At 42.0% G+C, this 21,996-nt stretch overlaps 1 protein-coding gene across 6 annotated transcripts in view; it reads left to right on the plus strand.

Moving 5' to 3' along the window:
- Positions 1-21,996, plus strand: part of TRPM3 (transient receptor potential cation channel subfamily M member 3) — a 542,782-nt gene that overhangs the window by 459,047 nt on the left and 61,739 nt on the right. For all 6 annotated transcript variants that reach the window (XM_066257103.1, XM_066257105.1, XM_066257106.1 and 3 more), the window contains 3 exons: positions 5,630-5,758; positions 10,693-10,944; positions 17,863-18,037. In XM_066257103.1, coding sequence (XP_066113200.1) covers positions 5,630-5,758; positions 10,693-10,944; positions 17,863-18,037 — 556 coding nt within the window. The remainder of the gene's footprint in view (positions 1-5,629; positions 5,759-10,692; positions 10,945-17,862; positions 18,038-21,996) is intronic.

Raw genomic sequence — 21,996 nt, forward strand, 5'->3', positions numbered from 1 at the left:
TAAACTGTGTGAAGCACTGAGAACAGTGCCTGAAAGCACAGTATAAGTGCAACTTGTTATTCCTAGACTAGTTCCATTGAAGAACAATCATTGGTGTTTTGTTCATCCGTCCATTTAACAATAATAAAATATCATTTCTTGAACACGTACCATGAGGCCCTGTTCCTGGAAGGTGTTTATATACACTTTCCCCAACCTCACAGTTTAACCGAGGTAATATTTTCACTGCATTTCACTCTCAGGGCTGGCTTTCCTCTTCCACGAGGGCCGCCCCAGGTGTCTCACAAACTAGAACCCAGCCCAGTCAGGCCTGTTATTGCGATCTGCGAGCTAAGAATTTACATTTTTAAAGAGTTGAAATAAGATCAAAGGAAGAATACTTGGTGACACATAAAAATGATACAAAATTTCCACTTCAGTGTCCATAAATAAAGTTTCCTCAGAACACCTCCCACCAGTCACTCGGTTACCTATCCTCTGGCTGCTTTGATGCTACCACTGTTGAGTGGATTACTTGCACTAGAGCCCCTCAGGCCAACAAAGCCTTAAAAATTAACTCTCTGGCCCTTTTCAAAATATATTTTCAAGTTCCTGACAGAGTATAAAGCAAACCAGGAGAAGAATTCTTTAGCACCTCTCAGAAGAGTACTCATTTCTCTCACCCTTCCAAGGCATTGCTTTTTTTTATTTTCTTGACCTATGTTCAGTATTCATTTTATTTCCTTGATTACTCTAGCCTCCAACTTTTCAGCTGAGGCAAGTTGTTAGCCAAGGAGGTTTTTAAATCACAAATGCCCTGGCCAGTGGTTCTCAGCCTTCACTATACATTGGTGAAATCCTGACATCATTGGTCTGGGCTGGGGTACAGCCTGGGCATCAGGATGTTCAAAGCACCCAGGCAGTTGTAATGAGCAGCCAGGACTGATAACCACTACCCTAGACAGAGGGCTGAGCTTTTAGCCCAGTGTTTCCAAACATACATAAAGGTAAGGGGTTGTGTTAAAAATGCAAATTCCTGACCCCATCTTAGAGCCACTAAATCAAGTGTGTAGGGGGAGGAACATGAGAAACAAGGTTTAACAAGTTTCCTGGGTGAGTCTTACCATCCAAGAAGCTTGGGGTATACTGCTTTCCCTGCCCTCTAGGGGGCAGTGGTGACACTGCCTCCCTGAGAAGTGGGGCACCTGCATCCTTCTCTCTTCTATATGGCTGACTATGTTAGTGTCAGGAAATCCATCAGACTGGATGCTCCAGTCATCTTTGACTTTGTTTATGGATTTTCAGGAATCCATATTTACATATTGACAAAGCCCAACCTCAGGGAGGTAAATAGAGATGGGGAATGCCAACCTTTGAAATCTCTAGAGATGCTTCACCACAAAATTAGTGTTAGATCATCAAAGGTGTCATTCGCTTCTGCTTGTGTTCTTTTCTGTAAGAGTGTTTCGCACTCTTATTTCCTATGTATCCCCTTCTACACTCTCAAGGTTCCAAAAGTTGGACACTCCCATTTGCACATAACCTCAATTCTGTACCATAGCAAGTTGCCAGAGGAGCAGATTGGGTCCTCTTCTGTCCCAGGGAAAGGAATCAGGGATCCAGCTGGCTCCCAGGCCATGTTCGTGATGAGAACTGGTTTCAAGTACACAACAGAGAGGATGCAAATTCAAGGTGTGAAATGGCGCCAGGTCAGAGGGCAGGGTGTGGGCTCTGGTCAGCAGGGACAGACTTCTTCCTCCACCTACACCATGTGCCCCAGCCACTCTCTAGGGGCAGTAGAAAAGGTGGTGAAGAATAGCATTGCCCCACCCGGGTCCACGGGCACCTACAACAGACTGCGGTGCTTGCATTTCATAGTTTAGGAGTCATGCATCTTGGTTAATGGGAACTTTACAATAAGAATATATAAGTGTATATAAAATACAAATTCTTATGGATTCCCACTGACTTAAAAAAAAGAATCCTAAGGTTATATATTTTTTTCAAAGCTTTGACATTCTACATCCAGCTTGTTAAAGCTCACATACATGCACACATACCATTAAAATACTTCACGTTCGGGTCGTCTGCAGCTGGGCCCCACGAATATCGGCAAGTTCTAAGAGAGGTTGCTTCTAACACAGCAGCTGCCCCTCTGTTGTGCCATGTGCATACGGTTAAAGCCCTATTTGTGGAAATCTGTATTTTAAGAGTTGACCCTGAATATTATATTATAGCTTGATGATGGGAAGGAAAGCATTGTAGAGGTTTAAATAACAGGCAGGAGCTAGAAAGAATGATCATAGAAAAAGCAGAAACAAGAATGAGGGCAATTTTTAAATGAAAAAAGAAAGAGGTATGAATAATGAATGTGATCAAAAGGAAGCAGAGATAACACAAGAGGAATAAAAGTTTGACAAAAGAGGAAAATAATCATGTTAGCCACCATTCACTGGTCCTGCACACGGAGGTAAATGCATGTCCCCTCTCTGACACCCATCTTCCCAAAGCTCCATGAGGTCAGTAGCAATCATCTTCACGAAATGGAGATCCAGGCAGGGGAAGTGAAACTCACAAAATGATACAGCCTGTGAGTCCTTGAGCCAGGATTTAAATCCCAGTTTTACTGACTTCCTTGTGTACATTCCTTTCACCAAACACTGTTCCCTCTATAAAACAAATACGCTGGACCTGTATTCAAATGGCCAGGGGAAGGTTAGGAGTTACAGGCATGCCTCATTTTCTTGTGTGTCACAGATGCTGTGTCTTGTACAAATTGAAGGCAAGACCCTCCCCCAGGAAAAAGATTATGACTCACGTTACTGTGACCCACGCTTTATTGCAGTGGTCTGGAATTGAACCCACAATATCTCTAATTGTAGGCCTATACTTCAGTACTAAATACAGAGGTTCTGAAAGAATTTGTGTGTGTCACTGGGCCTCCAGGTAACAAGAAAAGATACTGCTTTGGAATGTTTTGCAATGAATTGACTAAAATGATAAACACCAGGGCAGTTAACAGGATTCATTTCACCTAGAAGTAAGAGAATATGATCCAACAAAGAGAAGGAAGCAAACAAAAAGGGAGAAGGATTTCAGGTCAGTAGGAGGCGAAGAGTACATTTTAGAGTTTAACCACTGAAGTCCTTTCTTTGTGTTTTGTAAAATACCGTAAACATAGGAACTAAAGAGTGGACGCCAGTGTGTAATGGTAAACAGGAAGGATATGAACCAAATTCCGTTTTAAACAGCGTCCTACACGACTTCAGGCAGAGTAGACTGTTTTCAGGTGAGGTTTTTCACACTGTGCTAATAGATCCTGAGGGGAGGGGTAGGACCTCAGGCAAGGATTAAAAGGGCAGTCCTTGGGGGGATGGGTGAACAAGTCCCAATCTCTCAGGTGGAGGATGAGCCCTGTGGGCCCTCCAACATCTCCAGAACTGCTCTCTTGCTCCCACACATGTTCTCATTGAGCTCCCACCCAATTGTGTTGTATGAAAGGAGAGAAGGTGAGCTCCCACCCAAATGCCCATCATACAAGAGATGGGAAATTATGTGATTGTGTCGGAAAATGTGTCAACATAATAGGGTCTCAGAAAATACCTTTGACTTATATTAAGAATCTATGCATGAAAGGAAGGAAAGAAGGGAGGGAAGGAGAGAGGGAGGGAGGGAGGGAGGGAGGGAGGGAGGGAGGGAGGGAAGAAGGAGAAAAGAAAGAAAGAAAGAAAGAAAGAAAGAAAGAAAGAAAGAAAGAAAGAAAGAAAGAAAGAAAGAAAGAAAGAAAGAGAAAGGGATCCCACGGTAGAGAAAGCAGCATTTCTGTAGCCCTGTAGCTGCGTTTCCCTTTGTACTTCCGGCCACCCTGCATCGTTCCCCACCTTCTAAACTGCCCCCCGCCCTGGCCTCACTGTATCTTGAAAACTTTCAAGGCCTCAATCCCTTAGTCATCACTGTGTCCTATTTGCTGTGTTGGTCAAATAAGTTTGTAAAATATGATTTTTAGGTTTGCTTGCTAATAGTTTGCATTGGAGGCTGTGCAGCACCAGGTATATGTGACCAGTGAAATTGCAAACTACTTTCCTGCTTGGGAAGGGCCATTGTTTTGCTAATGCTTGCTGGAGGAGAGGTTTTTATGCCAGAAAGTTTTGAAAGGAGAGAGCAGAAGGAGAAAGAGAAAGAAGCCATGTTTGCAGAGTGAGAGAGGGAGAATACAGAATCCTGAAGAAGAAGCCAGTTTTGCAGAGAAAGAAGCCATGTTGTCAGGGAAAGAGAAGGTGTGTAGATGAGGGACCAGAGGTGAAGAGCTTTGGGAGCCCTACTGAGACTGGTGAGGCCTTTGGTTCTAGGCGGAAACTGGAGAAGATTCTCCTGGTTGTAGAACCGGAGAATACATCAGTGGCTTTGGGAGCCCTGAATGGAAAGGGAATTGTTTCCCAGTGTGTTTGCTCCTCGGCCGGTGCATGACTTTAATAAAGGAATAGCCCACCATTTTTTGGCTCCACTGTTTCTTTACCATCTGCCAGAATCCAATGAGAACCTGCATGTGAATGGCCACGACAGCCACAACTACTGGCCATACACTAAACAAGCTCCAAAGAGTAAAGAAGATTTGAATAAACTCTCTCTTAGTTCCTACTCACAGCCCCTGAGGCCCCTAAAGCCAGTAGGTACCAAACTCAACTTGACGCATGCCTAGGAAAGGTTTAGTTTATGTGCCATTGGCCTTCGGTGAGTTTTTCTCCCAGAGGCTCCTGGCCCATTATGCAAGAACCTCACCAGCCCTCCTACACTCCACTCATCGAGACAGAAATGAATCATCCAGTGACAGTCACCAAACCTGCACCCTGCTTTTCCCTGGGACACCCAGTGATTCAGCCAGTCCCAACAGGGTTTATCCTCTGATGCTAGGGCCTCATGAGGATTACACCCCACTCCCAAGATACAGTCAGCCATTTCTTTCAATAAATTGCTTTGTTTTCTCATTTTATGCCAAAGAAGCAGAAAGCAGGAAGGACTATTCCAACTTGAATCGGGCAGGAAGTGGGCTGATGGGAAAGAGGTGAAACCCTGCCGGGGCATTGTCAGGACAAGCGTGTTAAGGAAGGAGAAAAACAAAAGACATTAACTCGGAAAAGAATTAAAATGGGGCTTCTAGATAAAGTCCAGGCTATTTTTATGTTGGTTTGACCAATTTACAAGTATAGCAAGTGTCTTCTTTTCCTTTTCACTGACATCTAATCCACCTGGCATGCATTAGGCAAAAATCCACTGTGCTGCCCTAGTTCAAGAACCTGAGACTCACGCATGAGCAAGAGCAGCCCTGAGAGAAGTTCCCTTTTTAGCCAGAAAGACACGAGAGGCTAGATGATTGCAAAACAAAATGATGCATCATGACACATAAGTACAAGCACAGTACTGGGAGCCAGAGACAAATGGAAGAGTCAAAACAAAGATTGCATATCAAATTGTTTCCAATAGTACAGTCTTTTTATATCTTTTTTGATAGTTAGAGCTTCAAAGTTCATTTTGTCATGAGCTCCGAGTCCTGCTTCCTGACCTTGTTCTTGTCCTGCCATGTGGTGGCCTTGTCCACGGGCAGGGCTCCCAGGTCTTTGCAGCCAGAGCTCTGTATTGTGTTTCCTTACAGCTGGCGTACATCGGATACCTGATGCTCTTCAACTATATCGTGTTAGTGAAGATGGAGCGCTGGCCTTCCACCCAGGAATGGATTGTCATCTCCTACATTTTCACCCTGGGAATAGAAAAGATGAGAGAGGTAACCACTTTCATAAAACAGAACTGAGGAGAAAGACGGTGGTTAGCTACACTTGTGCGTGGAGGGGAGAGGGGGATGCTAGAGATTCAAACACAGACCATTAGAGGAAATGTTCTCTGATGCAGCCACAGAAATTTGGCCTTGGCTTTGAGGGCTGCTCAACCTGGGGAGGCTCTCCCGTGTGTCTACAGGATCGTCACTCCATGAGTGCTTAGCTTTAGTCCATTTCCTGTTCACATAGCTCTTGCCCCAAGGAGCCCTCAAATTGTTTTCAGTGCTGTTTATAATTTTGTACTCATCCCTATAAACAGGACTTTTTAAATTGTTCCACTTTTTATCTTTATTTTTTTAATCTTTAAATATTTCCACTTTTAACTCCATTGCAAACCCCTCACTCTGGATACCTTTGGACAGGGTCTACCAATACCTTCATTCTCCAAGTGCATTTCAGCAGCTCTGGGAGAAGCTATGCTTTCATTGGCTGATTCATTCTCTGGTTTATTCCTTCTCAATATTTATTACGCACTTGCTGGGCACCTGCCTTTCCACTAGCCTTGGCCATCACTGGAGTGAATTGAACATATTTCTCATCCTTCGGGCTTTGAGTGTAGGTCCCTCTCTTCTCCTTCAACCCACATGGAATAAAAGTAGCTATCAGAACACTACCCCTATAAGGTATTGGAAGTCAAAGATGGCCTCCAAGGCCATTAGATTCAGAGCCGCTAAAATGAATGTAGTGAAGCGACAGTCCACCAGAGGGCTCTGCAACCCTGCTGAACACACTCCACAAACTCCCATTCCCAAGCCCAAAGGGAAGTCAAGTCTGCAGTATGATGATTCCTCCGCATTTCTCCCTGAAGCTATAGAGTCTGCAGGAGAGGCCTTCTCAGGAAGAATTGCTCCTGTCAAGTCTACTGCCCCCTCTAGAGCTCCTGAACAGTCCTACTCTCTGTACGACAGTGAGTAGGGAAATATGTTGGGCTCCACAGTAAAATGGATCCCTACCAACACACAGATTTACTCGTCTTCATTACTAAAACAGGTTAAAAGTCCCTCACTATCTTAGATTTTAGCTCCAAAATGTTCTCTTATAAAAACAAAAATGTGGGCCTGACCGGGCGGTGGCGCAGTGGATAGAGCCACAAACTGGGATGCGGAGGACCCAGGTTCGAGACCCTGAGGTTGCCAGCTTGAGCGCGGGCTCATCTGATTTGAGCAAAGCTCACCAGCTTGAACCCAAGGTCACTGGCTTGAGCAAGGGGTTACTTGGTCTGCTGAAGGCCCACGGTCAAGGCACATATGAGAAAGCAATCAATGAACAACTAAAGTGTTGCAACGAAAAACTGATGATTGATGCTTCTCATCTCTCTCCATTCCTGTCTGTCTGTCCCTATCTATCCCTCTGTCTGACTCTCTCTCTGTCTCTGTAAAAAAGAAAACAAACAAACAAACAAAAAGCAACAACAAAAAGAAAAATGTGGTATATTGAGAACATTTAAAAATTTATATATATATATATTTATATATGTGTGTGTGTGTGTGTGTGTGTGTGTGTGCATGTATTTCTAGTCCTTCTCTTGGGTTTTTAAACTGCTTTGAAGAGGGTAAACTGCTCCCATTTTATAAGAGACTAGATTTATTTAAAGAAAAAAAAAAAAAGGATGCCTTGCCTTCTTGCTGTGTTCAGCCCAGTTAACAGTGCCTTCTACTTCCTGACCAGTTTGTGGCGCTCCCATTTGTAAACTAAAAACAGTCATGTATTTGCTCTGGTCTTCGTGCAGGTCCGGCGTGCCCCTGCTGAGGGCTCTCTCGCTGGGGTGTCAGCTCACTCCGGTGAATTAACGCCCAGACGCATAGTCCTGCCCCATGATAAGCAGAAAAGGGAAGACTTGAGCAGGGAGATTGGACCCTCTCCAGGGATTAGACTGGAAGAAGACAGGGAGCAGTCTGTACTCTACAGCCTGTTCTGAATGCGGCTGCCAAGCAGGCAGGCTGCCAGGAACCTCAGGGCCTGGATATCCATTTCTCCTGAGGTGGCATGTCATAGCAGAGAGGTCTCGCAGGCTGGGGTCAGCGGGGAGTCAGCAGGAGAGAGCCTGCTCTGAGGAAGCTGTCGGGAGGGAGGCACGGACCACCTTAGTGCCTGATCTTTTCCTCTTCAGCCTGCGGAGGCAGCTCCCCCACCCCATGGCCCTGAACCCATTAAAGAAATATTTAACTGCCAAGGGAGCAAAGACACCCACCTCCCCAGGTCCCACCTTTGAGTCTTCTCATAGTCCACACGCAGGCCCTCCAGATCTCAGGCGCCAGATCCTGGAAACATGGAAAAGTTTGTAGGCTTCTGACGAGGGATACACAAGGCTTTGTGGTTTCACATGCTGCCCTCCCATTCCCAGAAACACATACTTCTGCTTATAGTCACCAAAACAAGCCACAGTAATCCCTTAATAGCATGCAACTGTTCACAACGTGCATCGGTAGACATGATCTCACTTGGGTCCTCCTCCCCATGACTCTGTGAGGTAAATGGTATGGTTGCTATGACATCCCCACTTTACTGGTATGGGAACTAAGACTCAGGGTTTGAGCTATTTTTCTGTATTCCACAGCTAGAAAGGGGAAGTAGGTCTAAAGCTGACCGGTGGCTCTCGGGGTCTCTGTTCTTCCCACTCAGGCAGTGGGTCCCAAAGCAGCTGCTCCCCAGAGCCCGGGGCTCTGAGAGGAGCCTCAGAGAAGCTGGGAGAGAGAGGGGTGGAGGGCGGGGCTCGCCTTGTCCTGCCAGCCTCACCTCCAGCTGCTTAGCTTTTAACCTTTTTTTTTTAGGTTGAGATTTCTCAAGAATATTTTTACTATTTTAAAAATTATACTATAAATCTCTGTGTTTAACAGTTTTAGGAAAGTGTAGGAAAAGTGTTAGAGAAACTCTAAAGCATCTGCCCCTCACCCCCAACTAGGCACACACAGATTTGCGCCTAGTTAAGATGGAGCTAGGCGTTAGAAACCACCAGGACAACAGCAGCTGCAGTACTTTCTGACGGACAGGATAGTCAGTCTATGGGCATCAGCTTGACCTAGGAATACGTTGAATATATAAGTCCTCAAGCCCTGCACCAGGCCACTGAAACAGAAACTGCAGGAGTGGGATCCAGCCATCTCCAGGTGATTCTGAGGCATGCTCATGGTTAAGACATCCTGGTTTAGGAATGAGGCTACCAGATGGCTTCTGGTATCTTGCTTAGCCTTCCAAGCCCTAGTCCTGACTTACTAAAACCTCCCTTCCTTATTATTTCAGGCCAACATAAGCCATAAAGGGGGATACGCCAGTTCAAATACATAACTGCGGATGAGAACTGTCCCTGGTCTTTTCTCTCTCATTTAAGAGGATCTGAGTTGGGCAAGTGGTGGGTCCTAGCTCGAAGAGATAGAAGTCTCAGGGGTAAACATATGATTCAATCAAGTAGCCCTGCTCCATAGCCTCAGTAGGCTGACTTCCCTGGCTCCTCATCTCCTTGAGCAGGCTGTGGTATGGGATGCGTGGCAACTCCTGTTAGTAGCTACACATTTCATAGTGTGCGTAACCAAAAAGGCCCGTCTGGATTTCAGGTAAGTCAGAGCCCCACCCAGCAGTGAAGGGACTGGAGAGCCGCTGGGTGATATCCGTGCCACAGTCAGTCAACAAATGTTTGAGTATTATCTACGTGACTCTGGGGAACACAGGGTCTTCCCGCAGAGTTTACAGTATAGTGGAAACGGGTGATAGGTGGATAAATAGATAGACAGACACATAGACACACACATACTGTACATGAGTATGGAAGTTAATTTTAATATAGTGATAAAATCCTCAAAAAATAACATAGGAAACTATATCAGAGAGTGACCTGGGGCCATGGAGACCTCTGCAGGGAGGGTGCTCAGGAAGGTCTGGAAGGAGCAATGTGAGCAGAGACCACAGGATGAGGAGAAGCCAAACGTGAAAATCTGGAAGAAGAAAAATGCCCAACAGAAGGAACAAGTGCACAGGCCTGAGCACAGAATGGATTTAAAAGCAGACCACCATGGCTGCAGGGTGGGCAATGGGGAGCAAATGGTGGGACATCAAATGAGGCCACGGCAAGGAGTTTGGATCTTTCTCTATTTGTAATGAAAGCCATCAGAAGATTGGAGCATTCAGTTATAATTTGCTTTAGTTTTTATTATTCTTGTTCCTATGTCTCTCAAGTCTCTCTTTTTAAAATTGAGGTATAATTTACTTGTTAGGAAATGAACAACTCATAAGGGTACAGCTTGATGAGTTTTTACCTACACATACAACTGTGTAATCACCATCCAGAGTATGGCATATGTTTTTAAAGACTGTGCTGCTCAGAGAATGGATTGAGGCAGGGCAGGCAGCAATGGCACAGGGATACCAGTTAGAAGGTTGTTGCAGACACCTGGGAGATGTGATGGGGCTTAGCACAGAGTGGCAGCAGTGGAGATGGTGAGAAGTAGTTGGAGTAGGTTGTATTTAGAAATAGAGGTCATAGGACATGTTGATGCGGGAGACTGGGGTGTGAAAGAGAAGCATAAGGAATCCTCCCAAGCCACGAGGTTGGAGTAGCTCAGTATGGTGGTGCTGTTTACTGAGATGGAGACGTATTTCAGAGATTTACAGGGTATTAGAAATCACTAATTTTCTAGGAAGACCCCAATTTATATCTTAGAATTGTAAAGCAACCCAAAAAAATCACACCTATTACTTATATTTGCCCTGGAATATTTGCACCCCGATGGTCCAAGCTTTGCTCAGTTGTACATTTATAGCATGCAAGTATTCAAGTAGATACAGACAAACAAAAGAAGCTGCTGTTGTCACTAGCAGACCAAGCACTCTCCAACTGGGCTGAGAATCTAGACCAAAATTCTTACCCGCTCTCTTTCCCGCCTTTTAGATTCTGATGTCAGAGCCAGGGAAGTTGCTACAGAAAGTGAAGGTATGGCTGCAGGAGTACTGGAATGTCACAGACCTCATAGCCATCCTTCTGTTCTCTGTTGGAATGATCCTTCGTCTCCAAGACCAGCCCTTCAGGAGTGATGGGAGAGTCATCTATTGTGTGAACATCATTTATTGGTACATCCGTCTGTTAGACATCTTCGGCGTGAACAAGTACTTGGGCCCATATGTAATGATGATTGGAAAAATGGTAAGCAGGGATAAATTCCATGTGATAAATTCTCAAAGAAGGAGTAGTTAATAATAGGAAGAGGAAAATAATTTATTTGGGCCTGTTATCAAGATCTAACTGAGATGGCCAAGGGAAGGGGGCTATTTTATAATTCCTTTTAAGTATTCTGGAGTTTGACTACCTCTCTGTACATAACTGCACAATTAGCTATTACTCACCCATTTGCTTACTGAAAAAAATATATAAAGATCACATATTTTGTGCCAAGCACTGGATTAGGAGTTGAGTATCTAAAGGTGCTCATTCCATGAGACTGCAGATGAGAGAAAGAAGTAATTTCCATACAGTGTGAGAATGCTGTAAGAGACATGTATATAAACTACAATAGGAACACAGGAAAAAGAAACTAGGTCAGGAAAGGTTTCACATGGAGGTTATATTTTTTCTGGATCTTGGAGGAGGAATAAGTCTCCACTCCAAACAGATTTTTAAGATTTTTAACATTGCTTTTATTTAATGAAGTGCTAGGAGAATGCTTTTCTTTACACAAAGGGGGAAAAAAACATAGTTTATTTGACTTTAGCCATTAGGTTGTGCTTGAATTGACCGTTAAGTTCTGTCAATATATCATGTGTCTTGTTATATTACTGGAAAATGATGCCTGTTAAAAACTAGGTTCCAGAATGATGGCCTACTTATCTTATTCTTTAAAAAGGAATCCCAAGTGGCAAACTAATATGCTTCCCACAATGGCTGTGGACTTGTCCCAACATTCCTTGACCACACTAGTTTTGAGACTTCCTCCATAGAGATTGAGCCCTAGGACAACAGCATTATTGTGCACCTGGGAGTGCCCAGGTAAATCAGCTTCCTCTCCAAACTCACTAGAGAAAAAAATCAGAGTCTGGGTATTTGGGGTTTTTTTTTAATGAGGCGGTCTACTTTTCTAAGTGTATCTTCTACTTTACCTTTGCAGGACATATGTGGGAAAGCCAAGTAATCCATCCTACAGTGGCAAATACCACTTATTAAAAATCCTCTTTGTTAAAAACCTCCACTCCAGTTCCATTTATGAACTATTGGGAACCAACAATTGGTCAAGAGATGTTCTTTATTGTTCTCACTCAAGTTTTACTATATACATTACTGCTGCTTACCTTTCAGTCAATAAATCCATATTTATTATGTGTGTGTGTGTGTGTGTGTAACTCTCCTAAAATAAATCTTGAATAACCAAGACACTTCCTACAAAAGCACTGACAAACTCATGCAAAGAGAGGGAGAACTTGAATCCAAAAAGAAGTATGAGACCTTGAGAGATTTATTTAACCTCTTTGAAACTCAGTTTACTCATTTTTTACATTAAGTAGTTACAATGAATGCATGTCTTGTAAGGTTGTGATAATTAGTAATGACACCTATTAAATAGCCAACAGTGTCTAGATCATAGTAGGTAGTTGATAAATTGTATCTGTTATTATGTTCATATTATATTTGTTGAAATAAAAAGAAAGGGGGTAAGGCTCTGGCCAGTTGGCTTAGTGGCAGAGTGTCGACCTGGCGTGCAGGAGTCCCAGGTTCAATTCTCAGTCAAGGTACATAAGAGAAGCACCCATCTGCTTCTCCACCCCTCCCCCTCTCCTTCCTCTCTGTCTCTCTCTTCACCTCCTGCAGCCAAGGCTCCATTGGAGCAAAGTTGGCCTGGGTGCTGAGGATGGCTCTGTGACCTCTGCCTCAGGCACTAGAATGGCTCTGGTTGCAACAGAACAGTGCCCCAGATGGGCGGAGCATCGCTTCCTGGTGGGCATGCCAGGTGGATCCTGGTCGGGCACATGCAGGAGTCTGTCAGACTGCCTCCATGTTTCCAACTTCAGAAACATACAAAAAAAAAAAAAGAAAGAAAGAAAGAAAGGGGGTATATTGGTGAGCATAGTTATTCTGCTCTGTTCTTAACACTTTTGTATAAAAGTTTGGTATTTATAATAACAGCATTGTTTTGGGAACATATCCCAAACCCATTCTAGAGAAGAAAAAATTAAATTCAACAAGCTTGAGTTAGACCAAATCCCAAATCTGAACTCCAGTTCTGTTGGAGATTTTGGACTAGGAAAAAAAAATGCATCTTACTCTGTTATACTGCCTGTTATATAATGGTCTTTGTACTTTAGTAATGAATTTGAGATTGTGGTGAAAATTCCTATGTCTAAAAGCAGATAGTATCAACTTGGAGTCTAGGGAAGCCATTTAGAAGAGAAGATCTGTAGACCCTTCACCCCAGTTATATATAAAAATGTGTGGGTGTATGAATTTTCTAAACAGAGAGGAGAAGCTTCCATGAGATTCTCAAATGGATTCTCAGATGGACCCAAAGAAAGTGAAGAACTGTAACAGCTGTAAAATTAGGCCAAGTTTTTTCAGTCTTGACACTATTGATATTTTGGACTAGAAAAGTTATTGTTCTAGGGAGACATCCTGTGCATTATAGGATGTTTAGCAGCATCTTCTACCCACTAGTATGTACACACACATACATACACACACACACACACACATACACACACACTAAAAATGTCTCCAGATATTACCATATATTCCAGGAGAGGGGGAACAAAATTGCCCTTTGTTGAGAACCACTGCATTAGGTGATTATGTAACCTGATTGGTTGTTTTATTTTAATTGATTGCTACCTTATTTTATTTCAATAAACAAAACCCGCAAAGGCCCAAACAACCCAAATATATTACTTTAAAAAGATGAGGTAGCATTTACATAGTTGAAATAACTAAAGTCAAACTAAAGCAGCAAAATAATTTAAAAAGCCATGTCTATCATTTTAATTGATGGCATAATTATCCCGTTTTTGTTAGAATTAAACCTTACTATGGAGTGAGCGAGAAAGATGTACTACATTTTCTCTACCTTCTAATTTATGAATGACTTCACTTCTTCATCAGGAATAAGTAGAAAATGAATATGTTTGGGGTCTTTGTTCTCTATGGGGTGTTTAAGATAATTAGTTCAATAATTGGATCACTGATCCAGAAGGTAGGTAAAATATGCCTATAGAATTTATCAGGGAGCCAGATGGACTGCCAAGCTGGAACCTTAACAAGAAATGCCCAGATGTGATTATACTGAAAGTCCCTGAACCTTAGAAAGTTCCTATTTAGAAGTAACCTGCCAAGTAACTGTGCCCTGTGATCTAGGGATAGACAGCTGCTAAGATGCCTGAATACTGACAGAGTATGATTCCAGTTGACCTTTAGGTCCAGGATTCCACTTCTCAATGAAATTCTCTAAACCTAGTGCTAAGCTAACTTATAATGCAGAATAAAAATAACAATGATAAAACTATCATTTACTCTGTTCTATATCCATGTCAAACATGTCATCATCAAATACAATCCCATGAAATAAATTTTCGTGTTTCATTCAACAATGGAATAAACTGAAAGTGGTCAAGGGGCAAAGGCAAGATTCAAACCCCTATCTGGTTCCACAGCCTGACCTTCTTCCAATTCTAAAAATAATAGTAATAATCCATTAATATTTACTGAAAACTACCCACATTAAATATTTCACATATTGTATCATTTAATCCTTACAAAAACAATTCACATTATTATTGATGTTATTGCCACTATTTTGAAAATGAAAACAAGATTAAGTTAAGAGCGCCTAGTTGTGTTTTGGGGTTTTTTGTTTGTTTGTTTGTTTGTTTTGTTTTGTTTTTTAGGGAAAGACAGAAAGAGAGAGAATGGGACAGACAGGCAGGAAAGGAGAGAGACGAGAAGCATCAACTCATAGTTGCAGCACCTTAGTTATTCATTAACTGCTTTCTCATATGTGCCTTAACTGGGGGGCTCCAGCCAAGCCAGTGGTCCCTTGCTCAAGACAGCGACCTTGGGCTTCAAGCCAGCAGCCTTTGGGTTCAAGCCAGCGACCATGGGGTCCTGCCTATGATCCCACACTGAAGCCAGCAACCCCATGCTCAAGCTGGTGAGTCCGGGGTGACCTCAGGGTTTCAAACCTGGGTCCTCAGCATCCCAGGCTACTGCACTACCACCTGGTCAGGCATAAGACCACTTAGTGGTTTTTACTAGCAGAACCAAAATGAAATACCCCAGGTAGTCTGACACTTGAGAATATGTGTTAACTATGACAGTATATACACTCCTCTATAAAGCAGAATCAAAGAATATTTGTAAGAATGAGACAGAACCAGGTCCCTTAATATTAAACCAAATGGACAATTTAGCTTTTAATACATAGGTGGCTAGCCCCAGTTCTCACTAATAATGTTCTATTTCTGCACTCTATTCTCTCAGATTTGGGTATTTGGTGTTTGGTCTCTGAAAAAAAAATTGAAATTGAGTGTTTGGGAAGAATGCTTCTTCCCTTTGATTGTTTTGACCCTTTGAATAAATATCACAATCAATCTGAATGAAAACAACCCTGAGAAATGAGAATAGTTGCAGTATTTACTGGCTGAGTTTTCTTGGATCAGACTAGCTCCTAAATCTCATGAGTACATACCTTCCTCGCCCCACCCAACTTTTAGTCAATCTAAATAAATATAACATGAAAAACCCATTAGTGTTTCTTCATTGGTAGAATTTTTTATAAATAAATAATGAAAGGATTTTACAAAATAAAAAAGAGAGCAAAGAAGACCCATGTTTCCTATAAACTGGTTCAGCACAGCTGGCTTGCTCATTTTAAGAGAGCTCTGAGGCTACTAAGTTGTGAAAGGAATAACTAATTATCTAGCATTTATATTTTAAGGACAGAGAACAAATATGAATTACTGTCACATTTTGAGAGATTCTTGCTTAGTTTCAAAGTCAGACAATACTTGAGACATCGATTTTGACATTGCCTTGGAAGTTGATAAAGTGACCTAAAGTATATTGAGTTCCCAGTATCCTAATGCAAACAAGAAGGCTGTCATGTTTCAATTCCAATAACAGGCACTGTAAATGTATTCTATTAAAATAAAATTTTAAAGCTAATTTAAAGCCTTTATTATCACTGATAAGATCATTAATCTTCCTTTATGGAGGGATATTCCTTTCAGAAGTTTGTCTTTTGTATTTCAGAAGGTAAACTTTTGTATTAGATGGTTTGATGCAAGGGATAGAAACTAATATCTAACTAGCTTAAGCCCAGAAGGGATATACTGACTTGTAGTTGGGCAAGATGGAACTGGCCTTAAAGACTACTGCAGTCAGACTCTCAACCACTGTCAGGACATACTGTCTCTCTCTCTCTTTCTCTCTCTCTCTCTCTCTCTCTCTCTGAAATATCTGCTTCATTTACTCTGATCAGTAGTGGGGCACATTGTCTCGGACACTTTAAATTCACATTATTACAAAGAGATAAATGAAGTGTCTGTCTCCCAGTTTCAGTTGAAAAATATCCAAAGAGTCTGACCAGGCAATGGTGCAGTGGATAGAGCATCGGACTGGGACGTAGAGGACCCAGGTTCGAACCAAGGTCACCGGCTTGAGCACAAGGTCGCTGGCTTGAGCATGGGATCATAGACGTGACCCTGTGGTCACTGGCTGAAGCCCAAAGGTCACTGGCTTAAAGCCCAAGGTTGCTGGCTTGAACAAGGGATCACTTACTCTGCTGTAGCCCCTGGTCAAGGCACATATAAGAAAGCAGCCAACAAACAACTAAGGTGTCACAATGAAGAATTGATGCTTCTCATCTCTCTCCCTTCCTGTCTGTCTGTCCCTATCTGTCCCTCTCTCTGACTCTATCTCTGTCAAAAAAAAGAAAAAAATGATAGAAAAATTTTCAAAGAAAGGATTCTGGTTAGATTCTTATGTCACATGCCTACCTCCTATCATTGCTGTTGCCAGAGGGTGAGGTACCATGATTAACCTAGCCTGGAAAAGACACCAACCTTTGTGGCCAAAATGGAAAGAAACTGTCTCTAAAAAAAAAAGAGAGAGAGACAGAGAGAGTGAGAGAGAGAGAAGCAATGGGTTCTAACTAGGTAAAATAGTAGTTATTATATCCTCATCTATTTTGGTGATTAAAAGAAGTAATTTTGCATATAAGGAGAAACAGATCCCAAATATCATATGGTATGAAAACAAGCAAAAAAAGAAAGAGGAATAAGAGAAAACACTGTACTTGAATGCAGTCAAGAAAGTTTTATAAACATGTCAAGATGAAAATCCAACCTTTCAACAGCAGGTACAGGAATGGGCTACCTGATTCTAATGCCTAAGAACACACCCTTCAAAACTGATAGAATATGCTGCAGGAGAATTAACTCCAAAAAAAGTGGTTCTCTGTGAGCCTGGTTTGTTGTAGAATACCACGTGATGACATGGTATATGATGAATATTTGTTGTCCAAGCTTTGTTTGCAAATAATTATTTTCTTGAGCTTTCCACCTCTTCATTAGTTTTTCAGAACTTAGGAGAATTTACAGCATTGCAGTAGTTCTTGAAATTGTTCAACTATACCAATTTTAATTTTGCTAAAAAGAAAGAGACCCAAGAGGGTCATTTGCCTTCCCCAGGAGCAGAGAAAAAGTTAATATGTACAAAATTCATGTAGATACCCAAGCTTCTGTGTTACTTGACTTTCAGGTCTAGTCTTGACTAGGTCCTACAGACAGCAATGGAAAATGAAGGCGTCCCACTGGGCATATGTTTCAGGGTTTTGTTTTGTTGTTGTTGTTTTTTAATGACTTTTGAGTTACTGATAAGATACCATGAACGCTGACATCAATAAACCAGGAGGACACAAGATAGTTGTGTCCTCCTATCTTGACACAACTCCCTATCTAAACATCCCTTGTCGACATTATCAAAAATTGAACCTCCTTCAAAGATTTCCATCAAAGTCAGTGTCATTGGAACATTCAATCATGTGAGTTTTCTTTTGTTTTTCCCTCTGCTTCCCCACCCTTCCAGATGATAGACATGATGTACTTTGTCATCATTATGCTGGTGGTGCTGATGAGTTTTGGGGTTGCCAGGCAAGCCATTCTCTTTCCCAATGAGGAGCCATCATGGAAACTGGCCAAGAACATCTTCTACATGCCCTATTGGATGATTTATGGGGAAGTGTTTGCGGACCAGATAGACCGTAAGCAAGTTTATGATTCTCATACACCAAAGTCAGGTATTTAACTTCAATTGAGTCATGTCTTTTCCAAGTTCATTTGTTTGTTCTCAATAAATGGCTCAAGATAGAGGACCAATTCCTAGCTTGTTATCTTGGAGGAAAAAAAAAAAACAAAACAAAAAAACAATTACAGAAGATGAAGATACAATTTTAACAAAGTAGTCCTCAGGTATGTCTTCAGGTATGTCCTTTCTGTGACACAAATCAACATCTGGTGTGCCAAATTTGATCAAGAAACAAACCATTGAAAAAGATTGAAATTCTTTGGGGATTCAGAACCCTAGGGCCATGTGTTGACTATTTTAATATTAGTAATATATTACATCACTACTCCCCACCCCTACCCCAGCCTGTAAAAAATAAATTCCTTGGGTTTGACTTCAGAACAGATAAACAATTCTCAATTTCACCATTAGAATTCAAGAGTGAGGGCCAACATCTGCATGGTGTTTTCCTTGCACTGGAAACTATTCTCCAGCTCCTTCTCCCACTGCCTTGAATTATGTGCTTTTGACACTCAAAAGAAGCAAGTATTCATTGCCTGGAAGTACGGAAAATGCCTTAGGTTATAAACTGAGTTGCTTGCCGTAAATGCCAAAAATAAAATAGTATCTCTATCATGAAGTGAATCAATGTGGGGAGTGAGCAGCAGAAGCAGGCCCCTATGCTTCAAACCCTGATAGATGCTGATTCTCTATATTAAACATACTTCTTGTATAGAATGTGATGATAGTTGTACCCTAGAACTCTGTTCCAGAATTTTGTTTGGACCAAATGTTAGGGTACACCAGTCATTGGAAAGTTGTTTGGGAAGAAGGCATCAGGAAAGTAATATCTTTCAGTGTGGAGGAGTTGAATCCTAGGAGCAACTATTTTTCATTTTCCCTGAGGACTTTAGCTCTAGAAATAACATCCCTCCAACACTGTTGAATTAACATTTTTCAGACATTTTCTGCTGACAGGCCAGCCATCTGAGCCCTGGACTGTAGACATGGATTAGGGTTATATAACCAGGTAATATAGCTTATTAAGACAGGAGCAGAGACTAGTCAGCATCCCTCTTCTACCCCTACCAGCCCCAGGTAAGGCTAAGGCCCAGAAAACAAGGACAAAGTACCAAAAAGTGTGAGTCCACCCTGCCTGGGAAAAGCGTGTGTCCACTGGAGACAGAACATACTACAACATCATTTTCCCTTCCGTGATGGATTTTGAACAAAATACCCCTTCCTTCTTAAAATAAGTTATCTGAGGCAAGAGGTTTTTTGGAACACCTAATCGGAACAAATATTCATTTCATAAGACTTAGCCAGCTCACTGAGGAAGAATTTTAACTCCATCTCCCAGTTGAAATATCTTTGGTTGATAATGTGCAGCCTTCACAAGACAGCTTTCCAGGGATGAAAGAAAACTCTTTTGGAATCCTCCTTTCAAATGGTCCCTCAAGGCAAAACAACACTTGAAAAGCCCACCAATGATCATTCTTCTCAGAGACTAAATGTACTATTTTCCCCCAAGAAATTGCTTTTCATCTTACTTACATTATTTTGCCTTTTCTAATTTTCCTTTTTTCCCCCCAAAATGAGATTAAGCTCCCATGGGTATTTTGAAAATGTAACATTTTGGGATGAGAGAAAGAGGGAGGTGCAGGTGTGTTTTATGAATCGGATTCTGTCTGTCCTTCTACAAGTGGCCATTTATTGATGTTGTACTATGAACCCAGCCTAGTGCAACAAACATCACCATCTGGCTGAATAAGAGGATCTATTATTGTTATTTTAAAAGAAGGGCTGATTGTAGTTTAGAACTTGAAAACCACCCCTAGAGACAGAAGAGAGGTGTTTTGTGTGAGTGAAGTATGAAAATAGATTTTCCACATTGTTAATTTGATCTGTGGTGCTTTATGTGTGTGAGAATAAATTTCTACCCCAAATGCCAATATGTAACTGACCTAGCCTTGGATATAACCTTTGTGACAGACACCCTTCCCCTAACCTCTTCCTTTTTGATGTTCTGAAATCGGCTACAGTGGTAGCTATCGTTCTAAGCTAAATCAGCCAGTTTTCTGTGTAGAGCGCTAAAGAGTATTTGTCCTTTCTCAAATGAGTATAGAAAGATGCCCTCAAATCTGTTATCACATTTGGCCAAGGTCACTGAAGATCCCTCTCCCCTAAATTATTTGATTTTCACACTACGGCACTGGGTGGGCCCAAGGGGGATTACATGACTGCCCCACCCAGTCATTCAGAACTTCCAGGGAGACCCAAGTACCAAGCTCTTTGAGAAAGGTATAAATCATTATGCTGCCCTGCAGTGTCTTGCCTCTTTTCTGTGCCGTGTTCAGGATGGTTTGTGAAGCATGTGTTAAGGCTGATTGGATCTCATATCCACCTGGACCCACAACCCTGCCCAGAGTCTACCAACGCCACGCTGCAATGTGCCCTGTGGGGGCCTCTCCAAGTGCTGCTCATTCACACACACCTCAGAGCAACTCACTTCTAACATAATGCATGTGCTCAATATCTAACTTTGTGTTTTTAACTGCAAAATTGCTGAACCCATTTCATGTTTGGGGAAATAATCTTTCTTAGTTAGAATGAGTGTATATGGATAGATAAGGGGGCCCCAATAGCCACGTTATTAACATCTGTCACATCTCAGAACAGAGGACAGCTTTAATGCCCTCACTCTGGGAGGCAATGATAAAAACAAGGTCTTTTTATATGCATTTATTTTTTGTAGTTTGTCCTAAACCCAGGGACTATCAATAAGGCCAAATAACCTAGAATAAGACTTATAAGATTACTTTCCAAACGAGCTCACAGACTATAAGAAACAGAAGAAGAAAAAAAGAAGGAGTCACTCACTGTAAACTCATAAAATAACACAGGTGCTTTTACTTCTCAACCAGATTGAATTAATACAAATGGTAGTTCAGCTTTAATCTCAGTTATCCATAGAAGTTAAAATATTTGCTTGTGGTGCTGGGAGCCAAAGCGAGGGCAAAAACGTGATTGGAAGCAGCAAACAGTGCAACTGGGGAAGAGACAGCAACAGTGTGCTCTTTCACCAACACCCTGATTAACTGGTGGAAACTGAACTTGCTGTTGTTGGTTGGTATAGGTTTTCGTTTTTGCTTTTGTTTTGTTTGTTTTGTTTTTCAAATGGTTCAAAATTATCTCAGATGTTTGTTATATAAAATACTAACTCTCTAAGACCCAACCAACAGGCCACCAGGAGGTGACCTGGGCTGCAGGTTGCTAAATGCCTTGCTGCCAAATGGTGCCATTCTCTTGGGCATCTTGTTAAGGTGCCTATGTTGCATGGTGACTGTGAGCTGGCCAGGATCTTCCTGGAGCCTGAGGGGAAAAGAGCCTCTTAGAGAAGAAGAGCAGCAAAATAAATTTCCAGCACATTCATGCCAAAATCAGGGCAAAGCTAAAATTTGATGGCCTCTCGCCAGCAGAGAAATCTGGTTCTGTTTTGGTGTGTGAGGTATCTGGAAGTACACCTTTGTGGGCAGAAAAATGGGGTGTCCCTGGCTCCCGTGAGCCTCTGAATGAATGAGACTACTCTGTGTTTACAGGGCATCCTTGTGTTGCCGTGGTATGACACAGATTCCCTGGGGCTAGGCCATACCAGGACAGGGGGAAATGAATCATGCTCTTGAATGCGTTAAATCAGGGTCTAAATTTAGTCCTTCTTTCTGCCTCTCTGAGTATTTTAACAAGTTTGGGTAGAAATGTGAAAGCATTACTTTCTACCATGACAACTTAATGTTATTTGGCTGTTTCTACCCACACTAAATTAACTAGCCAATCTACTTAATGCATCAGTCAATTATTTTCTCTCTCTTACTGCCTAGGGCTTTTCCATCAGAAATTAATAGGTAATCTGGAGAAAAAGCGGGTTTTTGTTGTTTT

Source organism: Saccopteryx bilineata, chromosome 2 (assembly GCF_036850765.1).
Source record: "Saccopteryx bilineata isolate mSacBil1 chromosome 2, mSacBil1_pri_phased_curated, whole genome shotgun sequence".
Taxonomy (NCBI): Eukaryota; Metazoa; Chordata; class Mammalia; order Chiroptera; family Emballonuridae; genus Saccopteryx; species Saccopteryx bilineata.